The sequence below is a fragment of the Anser brachyrhynchus genome (genome assembly GCF_964034855.1).
Source record: "Anser brachyrhynchus genome assembly, chromosome: 3".
NCBI lineage: Eukaryota > Metazoa > Chordata > Aves > Anseriformes > Anatidae > Anser > Anser brachyrhynchus.
In genome coordinates, this window is record NC_137696.1 from 44,981,517 (window position 1) to 45,007,209 (window position 25,693).

General features: G+C 34.0%; 1 protein-coding gene across 4 annotated transcripts in view; it reads right to left on the reverse strand.

Annotated features, from left to right (window-relative positions):
- Positions 1–25,693, reverse strand: part of RYR2 (ryanodine receptor 2) — a 423,080-nt gene that overhangs the window by 36,463 nt on the left and 360,924 nt on the right. For 2 of the 4 annotated variants that reach the window (XM_080588285.1, XM_080588284.1), the window contains 9 exons: positions 21,663–21,766; positions 20,985–21,036; positions 20,784–20,837; positions 19,119–19,142; positions 9,471–9,570; positions 8,684–8,763; positions 6,566–6,642; positions 5,232–5,305; positions 3,676–3,693 (listed from right to left, as the gene is read on the reverse strand). In XM_080588285.1, the coding sequence (XP_080444411.1) occupies positions 3,676–3,693; positions 5,232–5,305; positions 6,566–6,642; positions 8,684–8,763; positions 9,471–9,570; positions 19,119–19,142; positions 20,784–20,837; positions 20,985–21,036; positions 21,663–21,766 (583 nt within the window). The remainder of the gene's footprint in view (positions 1–3,675; positions 3,694–5,231; positions 5,306–6,565; positions 6,643–8,683; positions 8,764–9,470; positions 9,571–19,118; positions 19,143–20,783; positions 20,838–20,984; positions 21,037–21,662; positions 21,767–25,693) is intronic. The other 2 variants (XM_080588287.1, XM_080588286.1) reach the window with 2 other exon arrangements.

A 25,693-nucleotide genomic window follows, 5' to 3' on the forward strand; every position in this document is an offset into this window, starting at 1 on the left:
AAAAGTAAGTTTAAATGTTAAAATTATATTATTTCTACATGTGTGACCATGCTGTAGTTTGCAACACAAGATAGAACATGTGGGGTGTTTAGTTAAATTTAGTAGCACCCATCTAAAAGACTATAACCTAGACATTCCCCAGCTTGTACTTAAAAGTCCAAATTGTTTTTTAAATCATCATTCTCAGTATGATTTCTTGAATCTTTTAACATTGCACAATTACTGTTAAATTATGAGTTTAATTCAAAACAAAAAGTGAGGTTTAAATTCCTAAGCTCCATTTGATTACATAAAATAACAACCCTATTGAGGAAAGATGTATATCTTGCCAGTATTAATTACGACTTCACTAAAGAAAATGGTATCTTTGCCATCAGTTAGTACTATGGTAGTGAGCTACCAATTACTGCTTAAATGTCTTTTCCCTGTCTGAAACCTGGACTCTGAAGGAAGAAATCAATGAACCCAGTTCCATAAGTGACTAAGTAGCACATGACAAAGACTGTCAACTAAGGGGCAAAAAAAGATCTACCACTCTCTTGAAATTTCTATTTCCATGTTATTATTTCAAAGATGTCTCTCAAATGCAGTATCAGTTAAATGCAACTGACTTTTTTTCTTATAGTGATTCAGATTAAAATTGGGAGTCTAAAAATAGTTTAAAATTTCAGAATTTTATAGTCCAATACACTAACATTAAGGCTGTTGAAGACATAGTTTTCCAAGAGCAGTATGAACAGTAATGTCAATACAAATCTAATCAATGCGAAAGACTGGGACATTAAGTTTGCAGAGAAATGTTCTCTTTAAACAAAAAAATGAACGAACAAACATATGAACAAAACACAGTAAAGTAAGAGCATTTCCAGAAAATGGAACTGAAAGTCAGAATGAGTGAGAACTTTGATGCAAAATCTTCCTAATTTTATCAGCTGGCTTGTTGTTCACTTGGAAACTTGGTCACCTTTCCACATAATACAAGCTATAAATTAGGGATAATTATGAGTATGTCTTTTATAGAGAGTTATCTAGTTTAGTTATTTTACAAGTTCTTCAGTTTAAAAACTTGTAGAAATACTTTTCATTACAATACTTAAAAGATTTGAAGGATATTACAGTTTGGGGGAAGGATGTTTTTCTTGAATTATAGCTGAGCTTCAGGGATCTACCCTCATTCTTCTTTTCCTATCTGCAAAATTAGCCTGATGTATTTAACTACATTTCACTGAAAACAGCATTTACTGCAAGCTATCTCATAATGATGTAGAAGTGAGAGAGTTTCAAACTGTAAGTAATATTCATGCAAGTAGGTTCATCGTGATTGTGAAATAAATATGGAAGAAAAATTTGGAAGAAAAATAATTCCATCTCAAAATGCACAATGTTCTTTATGAAGTCTTTTGTGAAGTCTTAAAAGAAGAAAAATTTCAAAATATCAGTCTGCCTAGCACTGATATAAACTCTGCCTAGCAAAGATAAGATTATCTAAGCATAAACTTTTCACGTGACATGATAAATAAAGCAAATCTTTTAAAAGAGAAAAACACTGCACTTTCAAGATTATTTTGACCCACAGTGAAATAGCAGAGTATGGGTGTTAAATGAAAAACCATCACAAGATAATAAGCATCTCTATGTGTCTTTTGTTTTGGATCCTCTATTTTTTTCTTTTTTTTTTAAAGGAAACAGAACAATCAAAACAGAATACGTACAGAAGAAACAACATTGAGTACATCACAAAAACAAGAAAGAAACACGTTTGCAAAAGAACCATCAATGTTTTTACCAGTGGGGGTTCCAGGGTTTGGAAAGGGAAGGTAGTACCAGTCAGAGGAATATCAGGAAAAGGAGCTTAAAATGTGGACAGCACAAAGAAACAGTTGGAATAGAGCAATAAATCTCAAATCCGTCTTGACTCAGTGCAGGGCCTTCTGCCTATTGCCAATGTTGACGTGGGACCAGAAACAACCTTTATTGTATAGCACTGCCCTTGATGAAAAGTTGACTTTATTCCCACAAGTGTCAACAGCAGCTTTTCTTCATCTTTGGCAAGAATAGTTTCAGACTTACAGGTAATAAACTCACTTACAGTTATTTATTAATATGCTTCTGCATCAAATTCGGATGACATGAGAAACAGGCCACAGTGCATATTTTATTTGCATCGTGCCATTTGCTCAGGAATCAATAAAATGACCCTCATAGAGGAGTAATTAATTACTCTTAGAGTAAGTATCTCCCCTAAAAAAAAGGAATGGGAAGAAAAACAGTTCCGTATCTATCATTGCTGCTTCCTTGGAAGTATTTTACATATGCATACATTATTCATAAGATTGCAAACAGACATACGATATCATGTATCCCATAAAATCTAGGATACCTGAAAACTGTTCACTACAGGAGTTTCCCAAAAGACACACTGGCTGGGCTTTCATAATGCTATCAGGATTAATACCAGTGGCTATCCAACTCTTATGTAAACTACTTTTCAATTAATTGAAAAAGGTGTGCTTCATAATATAAAAATTATTATTATTATTATTGAAGGTAGTATAATAGCAAGAATAAAGTAACACAAGAAAAAGTACAACCTTTTTTTGGTCTGGCTTTGTTTTGTTCTGTTTTTTTGAATTTCCAATATCTGGATATTAATCTATAAAAAGGTGCTGTTAGTAAATATTATCCCTTTGCATCAAGAAATATTTGACACAGTATGATTACTGTATCTTGATATTGCTGCTGCTTGTCTGTAACAAAGAGAACTAAAACACATGATCTAATGGTAGAATTCTGTTAATCTACTAAATGAAAATTTCCACTAAGGAAAAAAAAAAAAAAATCCAGATCCCCCACCAATCCACCTCAACATTTGGCTAATGAAAAGCCATCTGCTGTGTTTGAGTTAAGTGTTTCTGCGGAATGGTATACACATTTTGTATTTTCAATTTTCAGTTCTCACAGTGATAATAACATCTCATGGCAATTGCTCCAGCAAAACTTTCCTTACTGGATTTTAGAGTACTGTAGAGGTATAGGAACCTTAGTAGCTCAAGTAGCTTTCAGAGCAAGGAAGAGCTACCTGTAAACACTGATTCCTATAAATCAGAGGAGCACCACACTTTCTGGTATAAACTCCCAGCCACATTAGATAAACCTAGCCAGTGGAAAGTTCTCCCCTCACTAACCACCCTCAAATCCTCACTGGATCCACCACTGATTTCCTGTGTTTGCACAAAACAATGCAGCAATAAAGCCACATTCAATGCACAACATAAATACTACAGGAGGACTATAGCACAAAACTTGTATGTATAGGTAAACTTTTTTTTTTTTTTAAACATTCATCCATCGCAAATACTGGGCTTACTAAAATAAAAAGAAAGAAAAAAGGAAACAAAAGAAAAAAGGAAAAAAGTTTTAAAAAGCTTGCTGCTCTTACATCTAGTGTGCCAGTTACTGTGCAAATCCTGAGAAAAGGAGGAAGAACAAAGTGGGGAGAGTTGACACAAAAACCAAAAAGTTTGGAATACACAATTACAATAATAATAGTAAAGAACCAGTAGTTTAACAGTCTTACAGGAACAAAAAATCTAATGGTGTTCAGGAGCTGTACAGTGCTGACACAAAGCTAACAGCAGGAAAAATAAAGAAAAGGCAGTTGTTTTTAATAATTACCACGCTCATGAGTGATGACTGAGGAAGGGAAGACATTTAGTTCAAAGAAAAGGAAACAGGGAAAAAAAAAAAAGGAAAAAAAGTTGAGAATTTTTTTTAGCAAACATAAAATATACTTAGTTTTGGTTTTGGCAAAATTAGTTCTATACTAAAAGAGAAAGATCAAATAAACAGCAAAACAAAAAAATCCCTCAAATGAGGAAGCATAAAAATACTCTAACATCAGTAGAGTTAATTATGCAGTGTTCAAAGAATTATTTATATCTGCATTCAAGATCTGGCTTTTCTAGAAATACAGGCAGCTGATTAAAAGAAAAATGAACCTTTGTCTTGACAGTCCATCTTAAAATTCAGCATTATAAATAGATTTAAATATTTAGTAATAGAAATATTGTCCAAAAGAGCAAAACATTGTGCAGGATAATTTTCAGTAAAACATCAAAGTAACAGCAAAAATCTTATATGCCAGATAATTTTATCAGTGTTCAATCCACAATCATGTGACCAAAATTTATCCACATGGGTTCACTTTATTTTGTTTACTCACATAAATCTAGCAGGATTTGATTTATAATTTAAACTGTGGGAGCACTTTTACAGAAACAGCATATATTATATTATTGAAGTAATCCAGTCAAATTTAATAGTTTGTGGTTTTGATTTGAGACAAGCAGTTGAATAATCAAGAAATATGCCATATGAAAGAGCTACAGGCACAACAGCCGATGGGATACACAGTGTTGCAGGTATGACTTATGAGTGCCAAAATGCAGTGATGATTACGCAGTCAAGCTTTTTTACCTTGATTTTAAGATAAAAACATGTTAAAAGATTAGGTCACTGTAGGATTTAAACATAAAAATATACCATAAAAAATATTGAAGTGAAGAAAATGTTTGGTAGCTCAGTCAGTCACATAAGAATGAACCTAACAGTTCAAGACAATCACAGGAAGGGAGTCGCAGAACTTACTGTCAGACAGAAGAAGAAACTGACAGTGAACTGACAACACAGAAGGTAGAAAGCTAAATTGGCTCAAAGTCAAAAATGAAGTGATTTTTTTTTTTAATATTTCACCACAGACAAACAGAAAAAGAGTATTTCTAAGCAGCAGCTTTCCCAGCAGACTTTTTTTTCCAAACAGCAGATACAGTTCTCTTGACCTCTAATATTTAACTTATTGCTTAACTAAATTGTCTGGTTTTCATTCTAGCCAAGACAGTTTAAGAAATCAGGTGGGAGTTTTAATTTCATTTTATGGTGAGACTGGCTGGGGACTTCTGAAATGTTTTACATGCATAAACACTGCTGTTTGTAACTAGTATCTGCTTTCAATTTTGCATGTAATATGGTCTTCAGTTCTCCAGAATGTTGGGTAAGACTCCTTTGAGACATTTCTGAAACTCAACACATGCTAGCGATTTACTACTGACAAGCATGGGCTTTGGTCACCCAATTAGATTCAGCCTCTATATATATATTTAAAGGTTTCTTTCAGATTTGCTTCTACAAAATGTAGAAAAGTTCACAGATCATTTCTGTTAAATTGATATTACCTGATCCCTCTTCGGTCACCATGCCAAGGCCTTCTGCTTTGTTCTGACGTTCAAATGCATTTAGGTCAAGAACACTGCAATGAGAAAAATTGTATTTGTGCAGTGATTAATGAAAAATGTGTAATATTTAAATTTGTGAAAGACAGAGAAAGATTTGTGATTTCATTTAAGTATATAATCATATTAGTGTCAAGAAGATACATTTTAGTGGCTTAATATACCTGCCTGCTACAAGATTAGAAAATTCAGTGCTACGGACTTAACCTGCTGTTGCCCTGCAAATGACAATAGAATTTAGCTCTTTACAACTGATCAAAAAAAGTGAATGTACGTGTTTATGATATAAATACTAATTTTCTGGGTTGTAAAGAAGCCACATGATCGACTGCTTTCATATTATAGTCAAGTTTATCCTAAGCAGCAAGGTCCATAAGGAACTTATCTTGTTATTAGTTCCATTCAGTGTCCCTCTCCCTCCATGTTCTGAAAAACTGAAGATGCCAAAGGGACATCTACGCTGAATTACCTGGATATAAGAAACATGTACCATTACAGATTTCGATTTGTGAATCTGCATAGTTCTGCCTTTCATTGGTTCGCGTGTCAGCTTGCCATGGATAACTTTTGTTCGTAAGCACAAAAGTTTACAAAAGTCATATGAATTTTTATTAACTCCAACCTAACTGATTATAAAGTGAAACTTGACCAAAGTCAGTATTATGAAGAAAGGATATAGCATAGTACCATTGACATAACAGAAGGCTGAGCCTTTAGTCTCATGTTTTATGTTCATTAATACATCATTTAACCATATGGTTTACTCACTGTATTTCAAGACTTTACATATGATCAATTGTCAAGAAGCATGAATGGACAAACAAGTCACAGTACCTCCTCAGTTTATTAAAACACAGTTTTCCACTGCACTCCGAAATACTATTAATACTTCTAACAAAGTTGGGTTTTCCCAAAATCTTTATGACTATTTAACATTGATCATTAACCTGCTCTCTGCAGGATTACAGGATACCTCCAGAGTTACAAATTCAGTCCTGAAGAATGCTCCTAACTCTGGAGCTGTTTTCTGGCATATCTCAGAGTAGACGCAAATGCCATAAACATTTCCAATAACCACGGTAGATTGGTTATATGAAGATTTGCATACCATAAGCATCACCTTGTCCTCTATCCAACCCAAACTGTAGCAAACTGCAGTGCCCTGGTGCTGTTTGCAAAAGATACATAGCAGTTTTCCAAAGCTCTTTCCAAAAGTATACATCCTGCGGAAGAAAACCTGAATACGAAATAATGAATTTGGACAGATATTTTCTTACCTACAGGACTGCATAAGACCAGCAAGACTCTGAAAGAAACCCACATCTTTCTTATCCTTGAGGTAGTCAAGCATTTTCTGCAGTAAACACAGATTATATACTCAGAAAATTAATCTTTATAGCATGTTACTCTAATTTACTTAATGCTAAATAGATTCTAGATTACTATTGATGTTGGTGTTTTGAAATATCTCTAATATTTACAGGTTTCATAATAAAGCGTTTCTGAGAGAAATCCAGATATAAAAAAATGAAAAGAATATTTAAAGCTCATGCCTTGACAGAACATCAAGTTCATGCCCTTGAGAGAAAAGGACATCTATTTTGGATACTCCTTTCTAAAACATGGAAAAGATAATAACTAAAGTCAACACAGTCAGCAGAATTTAGTGCTTAATATAAATATGATCTTGCCAATACTAGGCCACAAATTTCTATTGACTACTATTTCAGCACCAGACTGGACTTGACATGGCCTCAGCTTGTGATGAGTTATTTTAGCTACAATAGCATGTTAGTAGTCAGGGGAGTATTTTTTTAAATTTGTTTTAGCTGTAGTGTAGTGTGCACTATCTGATAATAGATTACAATAACAAGAAGGTATTCAGTGGAGTGAACTCTGAGGAATGTCTTGTTTAATGAAGATACATGATGATACTTTTTCATAGGTCCCACATATGAAAAAAAAATCACAGTGGTCAAAGATCAATCTGTGATCAATCTCAGATGGAATGCTACAAAAACTCATTTTGAGAATGATGTAGAATTCTTTTTGGAAAAAAAAAAAGAAAAAAAAAAGAAAAAGAGAGAATGGGAAAAATAGGTAATAGATAACCTCCAAAAAGAAAAAAGTACAAAAGCAGAAAATGTATCACCATAACCCTAAGTCACTTAAGATGATAGAAGAGGAACCCCCACCATCATCAACGGCATACTGATTGCAGCACAAAACTCCAAATGATGATGAATTTTCAAAACCACTTCCATACATCTTCCTCTCCCCCCACTATTCATCCCAAGGAAGACTGAGGAGTTCATCTTAGGCCCCAAAGAAAAATTGGAAAGGTGAGCAAAACATCAGAGAAAAGGGACAGAAATGAGGCAACTGTAAAACAGGAATTCTAACTAAATTACTGATGCTTTCATGTTACAAATATGTAACTTAGACTACTAGTATTAGTATTATTGTAACCTGGCTAGTAATTGATTCTTGTATTCATCTTAGAGTTGACTGACAAATCATCTTTTAAAAAATAAATTGTTGCATTACAAATTCAGATTAAATAACTATATACAAATATCATTTTTCATAAGTCATTTAATATCATGACACCACAAAGAACTGTTCAAGTAGATAGTTTTCTGAACAATTTGTGGTCTTTCAGGTCACTTCCTGGAAACATAGCCTCTGAAAAGAATATTATTTTCAGCTGCACTCAAATGCTTCAGTGGTTGCTTAACAGAGGACCTTATCCATTCCCAGTTGTCTGTATTCCTTCAAACCACCCTACAGCAATGTAGTAATGGCAGCTCTGAAACCTTTCATCTCAGGAATCTTCAACTAGTACAAAATGCTGAATGTAGTCTGTACGAGGCACTTCTCTTCAACAGTACAGAATGTTGTCAGAATACCAGAATTGTACTCTGTTCACCATATTTAGTTACTGTAGATTTGCAAATCAAGTTTAAGTTCTCTGCTTTTATCACCAAAACTGCCTATGGCATAAGCTAAGCACTTATGTTGTGTAAAAATTTCTTGACGAAAACTGGGGCCAGCAATTTTGCTCCACTGGCTACAGGACAATGCCAATCTCCCCAGAAATTATTTCCTCTCACAGAATAGGACCAATAGAACAACTTAACATACAGTTTCTCCCTTCCAGCTGAGGTGCAAAACATTTATTTTAGCCTTGTGTTCTGTAGATTAAATAGGTGTACAGATAAAAAGTATATCCCTAGCAAACAAGGTATTTTGTGAACTGTTTTCTTCTGAGGATAAGATTAAGAGTATAAATAGCACTTGAGAAATAGTCTTATTACATAATTCATTACAATAATAAGGACCATGGTATGAAGTTCTATAGTAACTAGAACGGGTAAAAAATAGATGAACTTTACCTGTTGAACTGTAGAATTTCCTCCATTTAAGATGGCAATCCCTAGCTTTAGGGTAGCTGCAACCATTGGCCCCATCTCACCTTAAAATAATTAAAAATATTTTTAGATCATACTTTAACATAAGGATGTTCTATTAACTTATCCATGCAATCACTTAAATGGAAATTTATCAGGAGAGACCTTCCTGTTTCTCATGTAAAACATACTATTTTTCTTTCATGGTATCTAGCTTGAGTTAATATCTTTGTGAGCACCTGCAGACATAGGTAACTAATGGATACACAGCACACAAAAGGTAAAACAGGAAGGAATAACTGATCATAATACAAATGCTGTTTCATTCATAAGATCATCTAACTCTGGATTTAAGGCTGAGTGCACAATTTTAAGTTAACCTTCAAGTATAACTGTATTTCCTCTGCATGCCAGTCTAGACAATTCTGTCCTATTTCATATGAAAATAACAATCTAAAGCATTTAGCTACAATATCTGAATTTGGCTAACAGGAAACTTTTTAAATGCTGCTGTAGAAATAAAGCATAGAAGAGATAATGGAAGCAGCAAATTTTAGAGGAAGATGTCATCTAAGGGACAAAGCATCATTTAAACTTATTACACTTTATTATTCCTCTGAATGAGCTGCCGATAATTTTTGAAACTTTGCATGCATTTTGAAAGCAAGCCTTACTGTCAAACATTTGTAGATTTTGCACAATAAGAATTGCAATCATTTCAAAGATAATCAGAAATAAGTTTTAGCATGTAATCTACACAACAGGGTATTACCTTTACTAGCACTGATTGTCTGAAGAACCATCTCAGCAGCACCCCGGTCATGCAGTCTGGCTTGCTGATACAGAAGTTTTTGCTTTTCCATTTCTTTTTCCTGAACAAAAATTCCAGTCATTTAAGATGAGGACTTCAGTTACTATCAATTCTCCAAAGGTTTTTGGGTTTCTCTTAGTATATGGGCTCTATGGCAACATCGTGGACCAGTTTAATACAGACAATGCTACTGAACAGATATTTAACATGTTCAAGTAATATTCTTCCCTTCATATTTTTCTTTAATGTTCTTTTAGTAGTTTATCTGAAAAGAGTTATTTCAATTGTAAATTATTAGGTTAGTTCAAAGTCTATGTTCATTATATATATACTGCATATACCAAACTTGCACTTTTGTGCAACGGTTCACACTCTTAATAATCTTCTATAGCGTGACCATAACTTCATACTGCTCAGTTGCAAGTTGCTCTTCAGTTGCAAGTTGTTGCTGAATACCAGACTAACAGAAGCATCTCTCGATTTTTATCAAAACTCCTTATTACAATACAATATAAATTGCCCACCCTACCGAAGGAATATTTGATAGAATGCACTGTGCTTTTATATTTTGCATTCTCTAGCGGCAACAAACAATACTGCATGGCACTGCTTGAGCAATGGTGAAGTTTATTTTTTATAATTTAAACTACTACTGAAAAAATAAAGAAGAGCATAAAGAGCAAACATAAAGGCACAGTTAATTCCAGATATGTTTGAACTTTCACAAAATTAATCCAAGTTTGCTGGAGAATTGAGGATGACTAAGCAGTATAAGTTGAAAAATGGAAGTTGCATAGAGCCCTATGACAGTGAATCCATCAGATGGCGTGGTAAAAAGCTTACTCAAAAGGAACATGACACAATCAGTATCATGTCCATAAACACAACGCCCAAAACATGTATGACCTAAAAGCAGGAACAGCTGCAGCAGAAGTAGCCAGAATGACAGCTTTGCTGCCATAAACTTTCCATCCAAATTACAGAAAAAAGACATTGGAAGATGGAAGAGGTTTAAAAAATGAAGGCTTGCTAAATAGAGGGTATGAATAATAAAGAGAAAATAAAGAAGAGGGAAAAAAGAGAAAAAGAGAAATGTGTGTTCAAATGAATGAAAAAGAAACCTTTAACTGAAAAGCAAACCAACACAGACATTTATGCTGTTACCAGAGAGTTCTCGCCGAGGCTGGCAAATTTGTTTCTTAAATCTTTGATAATATCGTGCTGCGGAAACAAAATTCATCAGGGTTTTTTTTTTTTTTCACACTATTAGCTCTCCTGTGGTTAAATTGTATCTTTCTTTTTTCCTTAAATACTGTGACAAATCTAGATGGAGGCACAAAAAAGGAAAAAAAAATGGCAGCTTTGCTTTATATTTAGCCATGCTAAGGTTTGAAAGTTTTGCCTTCATGTTTAAACCTCTTCCTGGGAGTTCAACAAAAACAAAACAGACACACACACATATGCGCGCACACACACACACACAACCAGAAAGTTGTGATATCACAGGTTTCATATACCTACAATAAAATATTTTCATTTGCTTCAGATGCCACTGAAAGTTGATCAGTGTTTATCATTTAAAACTATTTCATACCAATAGTTACTTTTTTCTTTTAGACCCAACGATCTTTGAAGTTGTCTTTCATTGTAAGATCTATTATTCACAAGCCTACCAAGAGCTATACTAATTTAATTATACAACATTTTTTGATAAGTTCTTAAGAATGCTTATAGCAAGGATGTAGCTGCATAATCTACAGACTAACAAAGTAGGTATGCACAATTCTGGTAATGGTACTACAGAAGAACAGAAGAAACAGGTATTGCCAATGGCTTAAAGTCAGAAGAGTGACATTTTCTATGAGAAATCTAGCTGTCTAGGTAACTAGTAGCAACATAGACCAAAACAAAACAAAAACCCACATACATTTCTTCTGAAAGCAATCATTCCTTTGGTGATAACTCCCAAAGAGCAATGTTGCTTTCTTCAGCTTGACAATGCTTCCTCTCTGTTGCTTTCTCTATGCAACCTTAATACATATACATGTTAGTCTGGCTTGGAAAGCAGAACAGTATGAATCCTGCTACATGGCAGTACCGATGCTTAGTGGATCACCCACAACAGAGAAAGTATGCTAAATTAATAGAGCTGCTAGCTGGTCAAGGTATCCCTATTTCTGTTAAGGTGTGCTTACTGTTAATAGTTACTTGTGATAACAGGTTGGTTTTCTGCACTTTATTGTACTCGCCAGTTAATTTCAAGAAACCATGTCAAAATAATTAGTCAATGGCTTGAATTTTCAGTCATTCACAAAACTATCACAACAGGAAGTAAAAAATGTTTCATATGAACTGAAACATTTTAAGTAATTCAGCATAAATAAATAAAACAAATAATAAAACCTAATCTATTGTTTCTTCAGTGCTTTTCATTTATATGGGGAAAAGCTGACCACTTAGAAATGTATGTACAAGTATTCCCACATTACAGATTTTCTCCAGCAAGCTGCTATGACAAAATTTTTTCATCATGCTCTGAAAGCAGAAACTCAAGTATTTATATATATATATATAATAACAAACAGCCATAGGCCAAAAACAGAAGTTTGGCAAAAGCAAAGGAATTTGTTAAAGTACAGATGATTAAATATACGAATAAGGTAATAGGAAAATGTAGGATTTACTAAATTATTAGCAAACAAAATAATTATAGTTAATCTTAAGTGAATTTTATAATAAAAGTGTTCTTTGCCATTCTAAAGCCATTTCTCTGTTACCAGCTCTGCTTTCTTCTTCTATGTACTCTTCCATAGTTAAGGAATACTGATGTGCCTCAATACCAAGCATCTATAAACTTTCTATCATTTGATAACACTACCAAAATATAATTAAATAGAAATATTTGAAAGTGCTGTCTAAGCATCATCACTAAAAATGATAAAAAGGTTCGTGAATTAACTACCACATTCTTAGACACAAGCAGTGAGTGACAGTCTGTAAGCAGTTTCTGAATTTCCTCAAAACTACATCTATTTTGAATGTGATATAATATTTCCAAGATTTCAGAACACTGGTAGACTTCCTGTAGTAGGGCATTTATTAAACATTATTAAGTAAACATATGCTTGTATCTTCTTTATCTTAACTCAATTACTTCATAAATTCAAAAATACTCCTTCCATTCACCTTTATCACTGTTGGTGCTAAGCAAATAATACCAAAAATATGCCAAAAGGGCTGTTTTAATTTGATGGGCTGTAAATAACAAACTTCTTTCTTGGGTATTAGAATGTATGTTTTTTAATGAGGTGAGATGAGAGGAAAGGAAATAATATTCATCTAACTGGCACTTGGGGAAAAAAAAAAAAAATAACTGAAGAGGAAAAAAGCGTCTTATTCAAATTTTAACAAATTGCAGACAAGATAGCAAAAAGCTATCATAGGCTTCACAGTATAACAGCCGAAAAGATGAAAAGACATGCAAATGATACCAATTATTCATAAACATTATTTCTTGTATTCGCACTAATATCCAGAGAAAGAAGTATTAGTGTTCTGATGACTCTCCCCAGTAACATTGCTTGGGAGAGAAAAAGATTGCTATATCATTAGCCTTTATGACATAACTATCTTACTCCATATCTACAGTCAGCACAATAATCCACATGGTCACAAGGATCGTTTTTATCAACATCATAGTTCACATTTCCCAACTTTTGAACAATATATATTCAAAACTTTAGTGTTACATTAGAAATGTACTTTGTTTATTGGATACATGGTTATAAAAAAAAAAAGAGAGAGAGAGAGAGAGAGAAAAAACAACCAACCAACCTGAAAATATACCGTACTAAACAAAACACTACTCTGTGTTAAAATAGCATTAAATCTGAGCTACAAACGCACAGTAATAAAGATATCCTGAAAGCAAACCTTCACTACACATTTCATTTTGGTTAAAATGTCTCCATTTCAGCTTGCAGCAATATCTTTACTGATGTCACCATGTTTACACTGTCATTCAATTATATCTTTTTCTCTTGCAATCAGATTACAGTTTTTGTTTCATACATTACTGACACCATATTCTTGCCATACTGATATGGAGACCACTCAACCTATTCACTCCTATCCAAGTAGATAGGAATTGACAATGTTATGAATCTATAAAAGGAAAAATATTGTATTTGGAGATTTTCAAATCTATGTGTTCTCAGTTTCCGTTTTTTTTTTCTATGTTAACATAAAGCATAACTAAGAAACTACACATTCATTTTAAACCGTGTCACCCTTTCTTTGTTTAAAGTTGCGCAACAAAGTTGACATATTTGGAATAGGTGAAATAGATGTTTAACTCTCTCTCTGATTTCTTTTAATAAAAATTAATGGAATATTTAGAAGATTCTACTATGACTTCAATTGAGTTCATTAGCTGGAGCAGAATATCTTATATAGAACAATGATTTGGTAAGATCATTATTTAATTACTGCATCAAAAATAATCAAAGAATCTGAAGAACCTCAAAGTTGCAAATGATCACTTAATCACTCTAATGTATTTGTTCTTCAAAGCACATCACTCATTTACCCTGAGACTGCAAAAGGCCCTCATGGATGTCAACGAGTTCTGTTGTGCTACAGCAGTGAAGCAATAAGTGTCAGAAGGAGTAGAAAGGCAGGGCAGATAAATGACAGGGAGTGCTCTTGAAACTCACCATGCTAATGCTGCTATAAGCAGCTGAAACAATGTAGTGGGTAGAGATGCTGATAAACACAGAAGATGGAAAGCAGCCAGAGGACATGATGAAAGATCTTAACAAATAGCCATAACTAATCATTTATCGGTATGTCCCCAAACTGAAACCCTGTGGAAGTCATGGGTATGTTATCCACTTTGCAGAAAAGAGATTCCCTTGAAGACTTTTGCAATATACTCCCTGTAATAAATTGGAGGTGATATTATACATATACCCCAAAACAGCCAATAGGCCAGAAACTGAGAAATAGCCGACCTTGTAACAAAGAATGTATTAATTGCTCTGACCCAAATTCATTGATCCTATAAATGAGATTGTGGAGAATCCAAACGCTGCAAACAAGTAGGAGAAAATGACAGGGGAAGGGTTTACTGTCTAGTGGTGGACACCACGAATTCTCTAACTGGATGAAAGAAATTCTTTTCTGCATAGAATCTCTGAGGAAAACAACCAAACAAACAAACAACCAAACAAAAAAAAAAAAGTGATTGATGGGAATGGTAGGTGTTGAGGAGGGAACGCAGCAAGAAAACAAGAGAAAGAAGGTCCTGAATTAACAAATAGCACGATGTCAACAACATAATCACCTAAGAAAGAACACAAGAACTTTAAGCTTTTACAGCACCATGTAAAATTTGATCATATCTTACTTAACCACACATTTATGTTTTTGTAGTAGATGTATAAATACCTTATCCTGTAGTTGTGGATAGTGTAACCACAATTTAGGTAACCAGTGACGTGTGTAAATCTGTTTGTGTTTTGAAGTGTAAGGCAGAAGAGCTATTCACCCTTGCTACAGCAATTCCCTTGTCTGCCCCCTGGAGAAGGGAGACCATCTGGAGAGCATTCCTTCTGACCCCAATGGTGACTGGCAGCAGGCCTCAGCCAGGGTGCAAAACTCTTTTGTTCAGGACATGCCTTAAGAAGCCTCTTGTCCCCCAGCTGAAGGAAAAGAGCTTTAAAATACTCTGAATTTCAAGGTTTTATTTGAACTTTCTAAGGACACCACTCAGTAAGGCAACACATAACCAGCTCAGAGAGCAAAGAGGTGCCCAAATGCTACCACAAGATTAACAGAAAAGAAGGCATTAGACACATGCTGACATCTTCATCAGTGGAAAGGCTATGGACAGATCTTCTAAATCACCCTGCAGGGTCTCTACTTATATTTTACAAAACTTCATTCTAGCTGTCATGTCCAAAGAAAAATTCTAAATGGATTTCTATTTAACCAGTGCATAATTGTCTATTGGACAACAGTGTTGGAAGCATTTTCAGATATCAATTTCACCCATAATTTTGATATTAACAAACACCATTTGGATGTGCTAACTCAATTGCTATTAAATGCTACTAAATATTTTAAACAGTAGCAACTACCTGTGCTATCAAATATTACTGGACAAAATTTCGTACTTCTGATTTTATCTGTTTCACCTATGTGGTATCACAGAGTCTCATAACTCTGGACACTGGCTTTAAGAGACCTGCAGTAACTAGCATTAAAAATTTAGTGAAATTATGGGCAATCACAGAATGAATATTTTCATTTTGTACCTTTCCTATATACCTTTTTGTACCTTACCTATAAAGAAAGTCTCTAACAAGAAGTCAAATTAAAGATTCATTTGAGGTGTTCCAACCACCAGTTACAAAAGAGAAATAGCTTTGTTAGACATCAGCAAGTTTCAGCATAATGGCTCCTTTACCTATTAAGAAAATCTGTAAAGAAACAATTCTCCACCAGAGAAACATGGTCGGTCTTCAAGGAAATATCTTGCAACATAAAGGTATAAACTTATTCACAGTTCCCTGCCTACAGTCAAAGGGAGATTTAATGTAGCTCTTAATACAGATCTAAATTTGAACTCATTAGTTAAAAGTTCGCAAAAGTATTCTCAGAAGAAATGTGTAAAAAAAAAAATCAGAAATAGATTATGAATGTACTGTTTGTAAGCAAACACTACTCTTCCATTATTAGAATAGTTTTTGTAGATGTTCTTTACTGAAGTCAGTTTCCGAAATCAGAGTGCAATTCTTAAGTACTTAAAAGCAACATTTTATTTCATGTCACATTTTATTTCTAACCATTTTGGCAGAGATGGGCATCTTTTTGCAGCTCCTCACAGGCTGGGTTTTGACAAACCATTCTCATAAAGATATTGGAAGTATTAAAGTAATAAATGAAAAGCTGTAGTCATTCCATTAGGCGCTATGGCTAGGAAAAACTGAAGAGAAACATTTTTATATACTGGATTGGAATGTTTAATTTCTAAGAATTGATCATGGTGTCTGACCTTATTTCATATCACTCTTGAAAAGATACAGTCACTGTAAATACACAGCCACTCCATTTATGCAGGCTTTGTGACAGTAAAAAGCAATAATGACCACCTCTGATAGGCTAGATCCTCAATTAAGAGCTTTCATTATTTGTAAGTATTGAAACTTGCAAGTATTTCTGGGCCTGAGATTAGTGTGAGCATGTCACTTTTCGTGTATCCTTTTAAAGAAAACCTAATCAATAAAAAGTTCTAAACAAAATTGTTACCAGTACTAGGGAGAATGAAAATTGACAAAGGAAGCTCTTTATTTTTTTTTCACAGATTTAACTACTCAATTTTTAAAAGATGAGCTAGTTGTTGGTTTTTTTTTTGGTTTTTTTTTTTTTTTGAGTCACATGTTTATAACATATCAGTATGTAGGAAGCCAGTATAATTGGTCACTCAAATGCAGAAACCAATTTATATTCAGCTAGTGAAACACTTTGATTGGAAAGAATTTTCTATCAGATAGAATCAAGAGGGACACTGACATCCATTCTACAGGGAGTCCATTGAACAACTGTTAAATGGGATAGAAAGTTAACTTAAAGACAAAGAGCAAGGAGCAAAGATAATCATAATAATTCAAAGCGAATACTAGCAGTCAAACACAGACAGACACATGGTAATGTGCAGACAACTTTACTGTAGGTTTATACTGTGACCTCCCTACTGCCCACATAGTGAACCTGAAACAGATAATTCATGCAAAAATGAGAATACACTGCATGAAGCATGAACATGAAAATTGCAGATAAAATGCACTCATCATTGTTATCACATTCTAAGCTTGCCCAAAGGTCTCACTTGATCCAATTGTGAAAGGATTCAGGACTTCAAACATCACACATTCTTAAAGCTTAGAGGAGCCACAGAGTTTTATTCCCATTCAGAGTGAACAGTCAGTCTTTTTACATGCATACAGAGCATGGAATAAAAGAATTGCCTTCATCATTGTACTTCAAGATAAACAGTCAGAACACACAAAAGCACACACACACCTGGTGTATGCAGTCTCACATCTTTACAACTGTTTCCTGTCATGCACAAAGGAAGAAATGATTATTTATTGTTGTCTTTCACTCTTTGAAAACACTTCTCAGTCACCAAAACAGAACAATTTTTATGGAGCATATAGTGGTTAGTGCACGGTAACCAGCTAGGCAGAGTGATAGACAAGCAGCATTTGAACAGCTCAAGGGAAGAAACAAAGAAGAGAATATACTATTAACTTGATTACATACTTGATTTTGGCGTTTTATAGAATGTATTTTGTGTTTGTGGCAATTACAACACCTTTTAAGCAATTTTTTGCAAATCTGCGCGAGTGCACTCATCTTTCAGGATAATGCTTTTATAGTATGAAGGTGGGGTAAGAACTCTTCAAACTTTTGAAGGAGTAAAAGTGAAGCTGATCCTGAGGTACATCTTCTCCAGCAGTTGTATGGGAATCTCTTTCTTTCATAAGTTGAATGCTAATAAGTGCCAGAAAACCCCAAACTAAAACCATCTTGATCTTTTCAATAGAGATGCCTATAGTTGTTCCCCATATTGCCATATGCACCGAACTTTGAAACTACTGCCTGGAGTCTGACCATCAGCTAAATCTGTGCATTTCGAATCTCAAGCAACTCATTTCTACTGAGTCTGGCTTCCATTAGCCACGGCACAAATAAATATATTTAATCACCTCAGAACCAAAAATTAGCTACCCCAAACACCACATATCTCAAAACATCAACCTTGCAGCACTATCAGCAAGCAGACTGCGTCAACAATGGGAACCAAGACTTCTACTTGCATGAGAACAGCAGGTAGGTTGATGCTCAAGCTATGGGCACCTTTCACAAATGGAAGGCGAGACTTTCAAAGTGACACATGAAAGACTCTAAAAAATTAAGTCAACAATAATTAGCACTGTGAAACTTCACAGCAATAGCCACTGTTTTTTTTAGAGAAAGCATGGAACAACTAGGAATCACTTCAGGTATTGAGTAGCTATGGAGTTTTGGTCAAGTACTATGACAGTGAAGGCTAATATCTGAGACCACTCCAAAGGACCTGAAATATAGATAAACTACAATATAACTGATGCTACCACTGTGACAACTACTGGAACAATTCTGCTAGTGTATCAGAAATGCATGCATGTCTGCTAAGATGTAGGAAAAAAATCCCTTAAAAGACACCTGTATTAGTTAAATCATTCAATTTAAATTATAACCAGAAAGAAGATAACTTATGCACAAAAAGCGAGAATAGTAGAATAATATGAACAAGCCAAATGACACTCAGTTTTCCCCCAAACGGCAATGCATTTATGTATGAAATTCCATATAAATAATTCTTGGAGCCTTTAGTAAGAGTCTGTGTACAAGAAGAGTTTGTTAGAGAGATGTTATGCTGGAACTAAAACATTAGAAATGTTTTCAAGACCCTTTAGATGAACTCATCCAAGACGTTGGGCCTAAAAGTCACAAAAATAGACCCAGACAAATACACACACATTTTTTTTTTTGTTTTACCTTGCTGCGTTGGGATCCTGTGACCTTAAGGAAGGGCAAGGACAAGAAGCGAAATAGGAATAAGAAAAAGAAGTCCAAATTTTTTTTTCTGCAGGTAAGTGACTGACCAAATATATACACAAAATTGTCTTTTGAACAGTTAATACATTATTTGAACAGAAGTTTCCTAGCTACAGAAAAAATAATAATGAAAAACAAATGAGTAAAATCTCTCAAAAAATATGGTAAAATGCAGAACAAGAAACCCATTATAAGGAGCATTAATAAAAACCTTACTGATAACATTTTTCATTCATTTTAATTACTAATTATAAACTTTCACATTTGTAAGTGTAAGACTTTTAATTATCTAATAAGCATCTGTGGGCTAACTGACAAAAGCTTATGGAAATAAATATGCTTTGTTTAGTCAATGATAATGTCATACATTGCTCTTCCAAAAATAAAACTAAATAAGGAGCACTGAAATTTGGATTCAAACTTAGGTATTTACCATGAAACAGAATTTTAAATATTGGGTACGTTATTTGTAATTCAACTGGACTAGAACTTCTGAAGGACTGACAAGAATTTGATATTTTTTCTAATTTCTGTATAAGAAATTTCCAAATAAGAAATATATACTTGAACAACTCAGTGCTATCTCACACAGCATCTAGAAAATATACGGAACATCTGATATGTACAAAACAATGGGAGTAATATTAAGCATACCTCAAACCACTGCTCTAAAATCATGGCAGCACAGATATTTTTATATCAAATAAATCAGTATATTTAGATCTTTTTTTTTTTTAATAATACAAGCACACATTTCATGTTTCTGTGCTTTAGTAAATATACTAAACATAAGTATTAATTGATTTGCAAATATAAGACAGTTTTTAATGTCAGGACTACATACCATTCTTAAAATTTTAACAAGCTAATTCCCTCACTGCCCCTCAGAATGACAAATTGCATGTGATTTTCATGTTACTGATGGAAAAAGAGAGACAGATCCCAGAGAAAATGCATAACAAGGACTTGCATCTCTTACTCTTGCAAACCAATGCATGCATTTGTGTTTCCTTATGTAGAGACAATCACTAAAAAGTCAACATTTTATGAACAATAAATACAGCTTGCCTATTCTCAATGTAATAAAAAGCTTGGCAGTGTTGCTAAACAGAAGCTAACCTTTTATTAAGAAGTACTAATATATACGTGAACATAAAAATTCTGAATAAATTGCTAGTACTGAATGTGAATGGCTACTGCACAAAAGCAGTAAAATTTCATTATTTTAACCATGCAAATTAAAGTAGGACTTGATACTTTACAAGATACAGCCTGTTATTATCAGACTTGCTGAATAAAATGCTACCCATGACATTTCTCTTCACCAACTAAAAAGTTAAAATCAATCAGATAAACATATAAGATATGTTAAAGTATTCTAAATACAGTCTTATATTAGGCGACACAACTGTTTCTGTTTTACTGTGATTCTGATGACTCGTATTTGCCAATTCAGCTTCTGACATGCAGTTCACTGGCATAATAAGCTGCAGTAAGCCATGAACCAAGAAACATAAATGTCAGTTAGAAGCTATGAAAAATGTCTAATATGACAAGAAAAAAAAAAAACGAATACACAAACAAAAAACAAAAGTACAATCTTACTTCAAAACTCTTCACTTCTTCTTCACCATCATCATCTTCTTCATCATGGCAACTCTGATACCATGCAAAAAAGAAAACCTTTACTAATAAGCTCAGAGGAGGCTAAGGCTTAGTTCACGTTACACAATTTCTCTTGATCTTCATTATTAAAATTAATAAAACAGAAAAGATGTAAAAGATCTTTTACATTTAAAAAATTACCTTTGCCATAATGTCAGCATAAGCCATATAGAGAAAATCTTCCTCCAATTTGCTGGGCAATGGAGAGAGGAAAGGGAAAAGACAGAAGATTAGAGCAATACAAGTAGAATTTGAGCTCCAAAATATTTTTAAGCACCTCAAAAATCTTTTAAAGGATTTCTGCACTTATAATTAATTACAAAAATCTTTTTTGAAAATGAGGACTAGATTAACTAATACAGACTGAAAAGCAAAGCCAACTACAAACACAGTACCCAGAAATAAAAAATAAAAATAAAAAAGGTTCCATCGAAGATAGCAAAGTTCATTTTTATTTTTTTCATAGAAATATATTTAATAATTAGAATATCACTTCAAATAGGGAACACAGAAGATAGAGACATAGTAAGTCCTGAACGCAGCCAGGAATATAGCACCCAGGACCGTGACAAAGTGCATAGGCGCATCTTTGTGCCTCTAGAAAACTCATTAAATCTCATTATCAGTCATGTTAAAATCTCTTCACATACTACCACAGGCTAGAGAAGTTCCAGTGTAGCTCAAACTCACCATGTGTACATATGCACAGGTTCTGGCCTAGCCTATGCAATCTGACTTAAACAATGACATGGATATCTTCAAATACAGAAGTAATCTGAAAATTCGCATACACTCTGAAGTCTTTCACACTATTCCTACCATTTTTCAGTTAAGGCTGTTCGACTGAATAGCAGAATAAGTTGATGTAAAGGATCAACTCTTTTAAGGTTTTCATCTTCTTCTGGTGGTTCCTCTCCAGGTTTCTTGAGGGGAAAAAATGAAAAAAAGATTATTTAAAAAAAAAAAAAAGTACATTATATTATCTATTATGAAAAATGTTTTACTCTGTGCAATTTATTAAACTTTAAATACCCGCATACATAATTCTTGACCTGGACAACCAGGAGGAAACAAATTCCAAGCAAAGTAAGTGATCCTGACTGAGTTTAAACCACACCATGAAGACTTACAAAGATGATACTATATGCAAAGCTTTGGATCTCCTCTTCTCAACCCTCTTTTCTAAATTCTGAAAAGAATTTCTGTCTTCTACTCTTGTCATTCAGAATGAGTGGTAACCAGAAGCCATCCTTTGCCATTAGGTAGCAAAAACAGTAGCCCGTTTCTCTCTATGTTAACAAGCCTCATCGGCTACAAATTAAAATCCTTTGTTCCAAGTGCTATGGTATAATATAATGTTCCCTGTATAATGTTCCCTGAAGAACATAATGTTCCCTGAGGAGCATTATCCAAACCTGAAGCTCACCAACAGCTTCAGCCAGAATGAGCCATGTCTACCAACAACAGTAATGGAGAATTTTAGAATATCAATATCAATAATTTATAAAAATATATCAATCAATAACTTATATATACACATGAATAGTTTTTGTTTGTTTGTTTTTAGTGTTGTTTTTTTCAGGTGGCTATTTTGCTTTCAGGTTTAGACAGCTGTAGTTAGTTCACTGCAAAAAGAAAATGTACTCAAATAACACGATGCCAATCACTGAAGCAATGTTTTGAAAATAATCTATACAAAATCTGTCCTCTGACTTTGTCTTTTGCCAAAAGACATTTCAGATTATGAGTTTTTCATACTAGCTGTTCAAAAATTTCCTTCATCCAGACATATTTTTCTACAAAGCATCTTGTAACTCACAGAAAACTTGTTGCATAAATTATGCACACTCTTCCTTCTCATTTTCACCTAACAGTATACACTGAAATACAGATGAAAAGAATTGCATGCATTGTTAAAACTGCAGAAGTAATAATAATAATAATAATAATATAATGCCAGATGTTATCTGTTATCAATAAGAAAGTGTTGGCCACATGACAGGTGTAAGGAGAATGGAGTTTTTTACCAAGAAAAAAGTGTTGTGCTAGCACCAAAAATGTTACTGTGTGAACGTTCTTTTTGTACTACATTGCATATATGGCCTTTGAAGTCCATTTTTTCAACTCAGCTGTACCAAACATGACTGGTTGCAGCTCTTTCACTTCTACTTGACTTGTACGCATGCCTGTTTCACAAGCTAGTCTACCTCTACAATTAGAAGTGAAGATAGTTATGCTGGCTATGCAAGGTTCACTTTACATTTTTCAATATATGACAATATTTTCAATATAAATACCAAGATCTGAACAAGGCAAATTATAACTGTAATCTTACTGCTGGGGGGAAGGGAGAGGGGAAGCCTCCCCTGCTCTTCATTTCAATCTCATTGAAGATGTTGATCTTTCTCTTTAATCAAATGACAGCATTCTATAGTCAGTAATATCATCATCCAATGTATCTTATTTTACCAAAACTGATGAATCAAAAGGGCAGAAGTTATATTAACGTTTTATAGAAGTTATTTGTTTCCAGAGATTTAATTCAAATTAAATGGAGGTTCAAACTCACCAGTGACTGGGTTATGTAGAACTCATTATTAAAGCATAGCATGAACACTAGACCAAAATTATTTTCTGGCATTTCTGGGAAAATAAGCATTCTTAATTTTTATTGTTTTGAGATATTTGCCCTATAGTTAGTCAAAGATAAAATATTTTTAAGGGAATTTAACATAAGAAGATAAAAAAAATGGAGAAGTTTTGGTTGTCATTTCTAAATGTTGAAGATCGAAAAGAGTTACTTTTAATATCAACTAATTATTAAACATCCATTATATGTATTATTTCCATAAATTACATTCAGTAATGGCTACCAACAAGCTAACAAATTTTTTTCATGTAAGCTCGAATGTTTATAAAATATATTTAATTAAACAAGCATTTTTAATTTTGCCTATGATTTTAATTTCAAACTCTAAAAACCTAGCTTCATTAGAGGCTTGATCAGTTCAGTTAGAATTAAGAATAAGCAAAATTAAAAGTGTGTACTTCTCTCATTTAATGTAAAGAGGTTAAAGAGGTAGTGCCACTTTTGTATAAAAGCCTTATGGATAGACAATTCAAGAAGCAAACCTGCTTTGGCCCAGTCTTATGTTTAAGAGGATTAAAGCACTCATATCCTAAATCCCAGCAAATGCCCCACCACAGGCCTGGATCTGGGAAAGTCAGGAAAGAGAGAGTTTTCACTGAATTTGTTCCTTTAAAGTATTTTCACTTAGCAGAAAAGAGAGTTCAAAATTCTCAGTTCCAAAAAAGTACGTACTAAGCCATAGGACATTGTAGTTTACTGACTACAGAGAGCTCATGGATATGAAGTCTTGGCTATAGTCTCTGAGCACTGGTTTGTTACAGTATTCTACTCAATATCTGAACAGTTCAGAAATGTCAGGCAATGCTTGAAGCACAATCCAAGGCTTTTCCTTTCTAGTCTTCCAGATGAGATCTGTCACCACAGCCTGGGCTATGATTCCATCTTGGTTGGCCAATAAATCTTTAATTCCTTATTACACCTTGGTACAGTTTCTCTAAGAGTGTCAGAGAACCTTCATCAGCAACACAACCACATATTTCAACACAACAGTCTGAACATACTCCACAGAGCTGAAGAGTAGAACCTCAATCTTTCACCCTCCAGAGGAGTGCGATATAGCAGTAAAAATTTAATAGAAATCAATTTAAAAGACAGAGTTTTGATCACTCTTCTGAATGAAAGGTTTAATACATCCTCAAGAGAGGGCTGGAGACAAACTTATCTGTATGTTTGTGGAATTAGTGAATGTGATGTGAATGCCTGTGGTCCTTTAATAAGGAAGATATAGCAGCCAATCCAGTTTGTTTCTGTCTTCTCTAAAACATTTTTTCACAAGAAGTTCTATATAAACTTGGAAATGATGCGGCTTCATGGAGAAAATATGGAGACAACCCTTTATGTCAAAGTGTAATCAAATGGCTGTGCTGGGTTCTTCACACATACATAGCCTTCACAACACATACACTCACGAAGAGCTGTGCTGCTCCACATTCCATATACAAACACACACACTCTAAACTGCTAAAACATAAATATTTTGGCAATGAACATGCATTATTTAAACATTTGAAATGTGCTGGGACATACTAAAATATCAGTTTAAAAGGTTGTACAAAAAGCATTTGTGTACAGGTCTCTTGCCTTTTCATAACGCATAGACCACAATCAGGTTGTCACAATAAATAAATTCTGCATGTGTGCAGGCAAAAAGTGAATTTACATAGTCTGTTTGTGTTGAAATTATTGCTACTGATATTTCTTTTGTTATTTTGATCCTTATTTTCAAAATAGTTCACAACTTGGGCAGTTGGTTTTACGCACAAACTTTAAACAGTTAAAAGCAAATTAACAATTGTTGGTTTTGTTTTTTGTTTGTTTGTTTTTCCTAATAACAATTTTCTATTTAGCTTTCTTTCTCTGTTGTAGAGAGCTGGCCCTCCTCCCTATAAAAAGTCTGTCTTGGTCCTCCCAGGAAGGGAAACATTTCCTAGTACAAACTTTTTCTGACCTAGTTCTCGCTGAATCCTCATGAAAACCACCTTTCTGAGAGATGATTATAAAGGCTGAGGACACAAGCCTTACCTGAAAATCACTCCAAGGACTTATCAAGCTTAAGACATGGGTCTAACATTTGACTGCTGGGAAAAATCCTCACTTCCCTGACCAACTGTACAAGAAGACTCTTCTGCACGGATAGTCCCAATGAATACTCTTTTCATGTCTACTTCTGTGGGACTGATTAATCTTAGACTAGAACCCC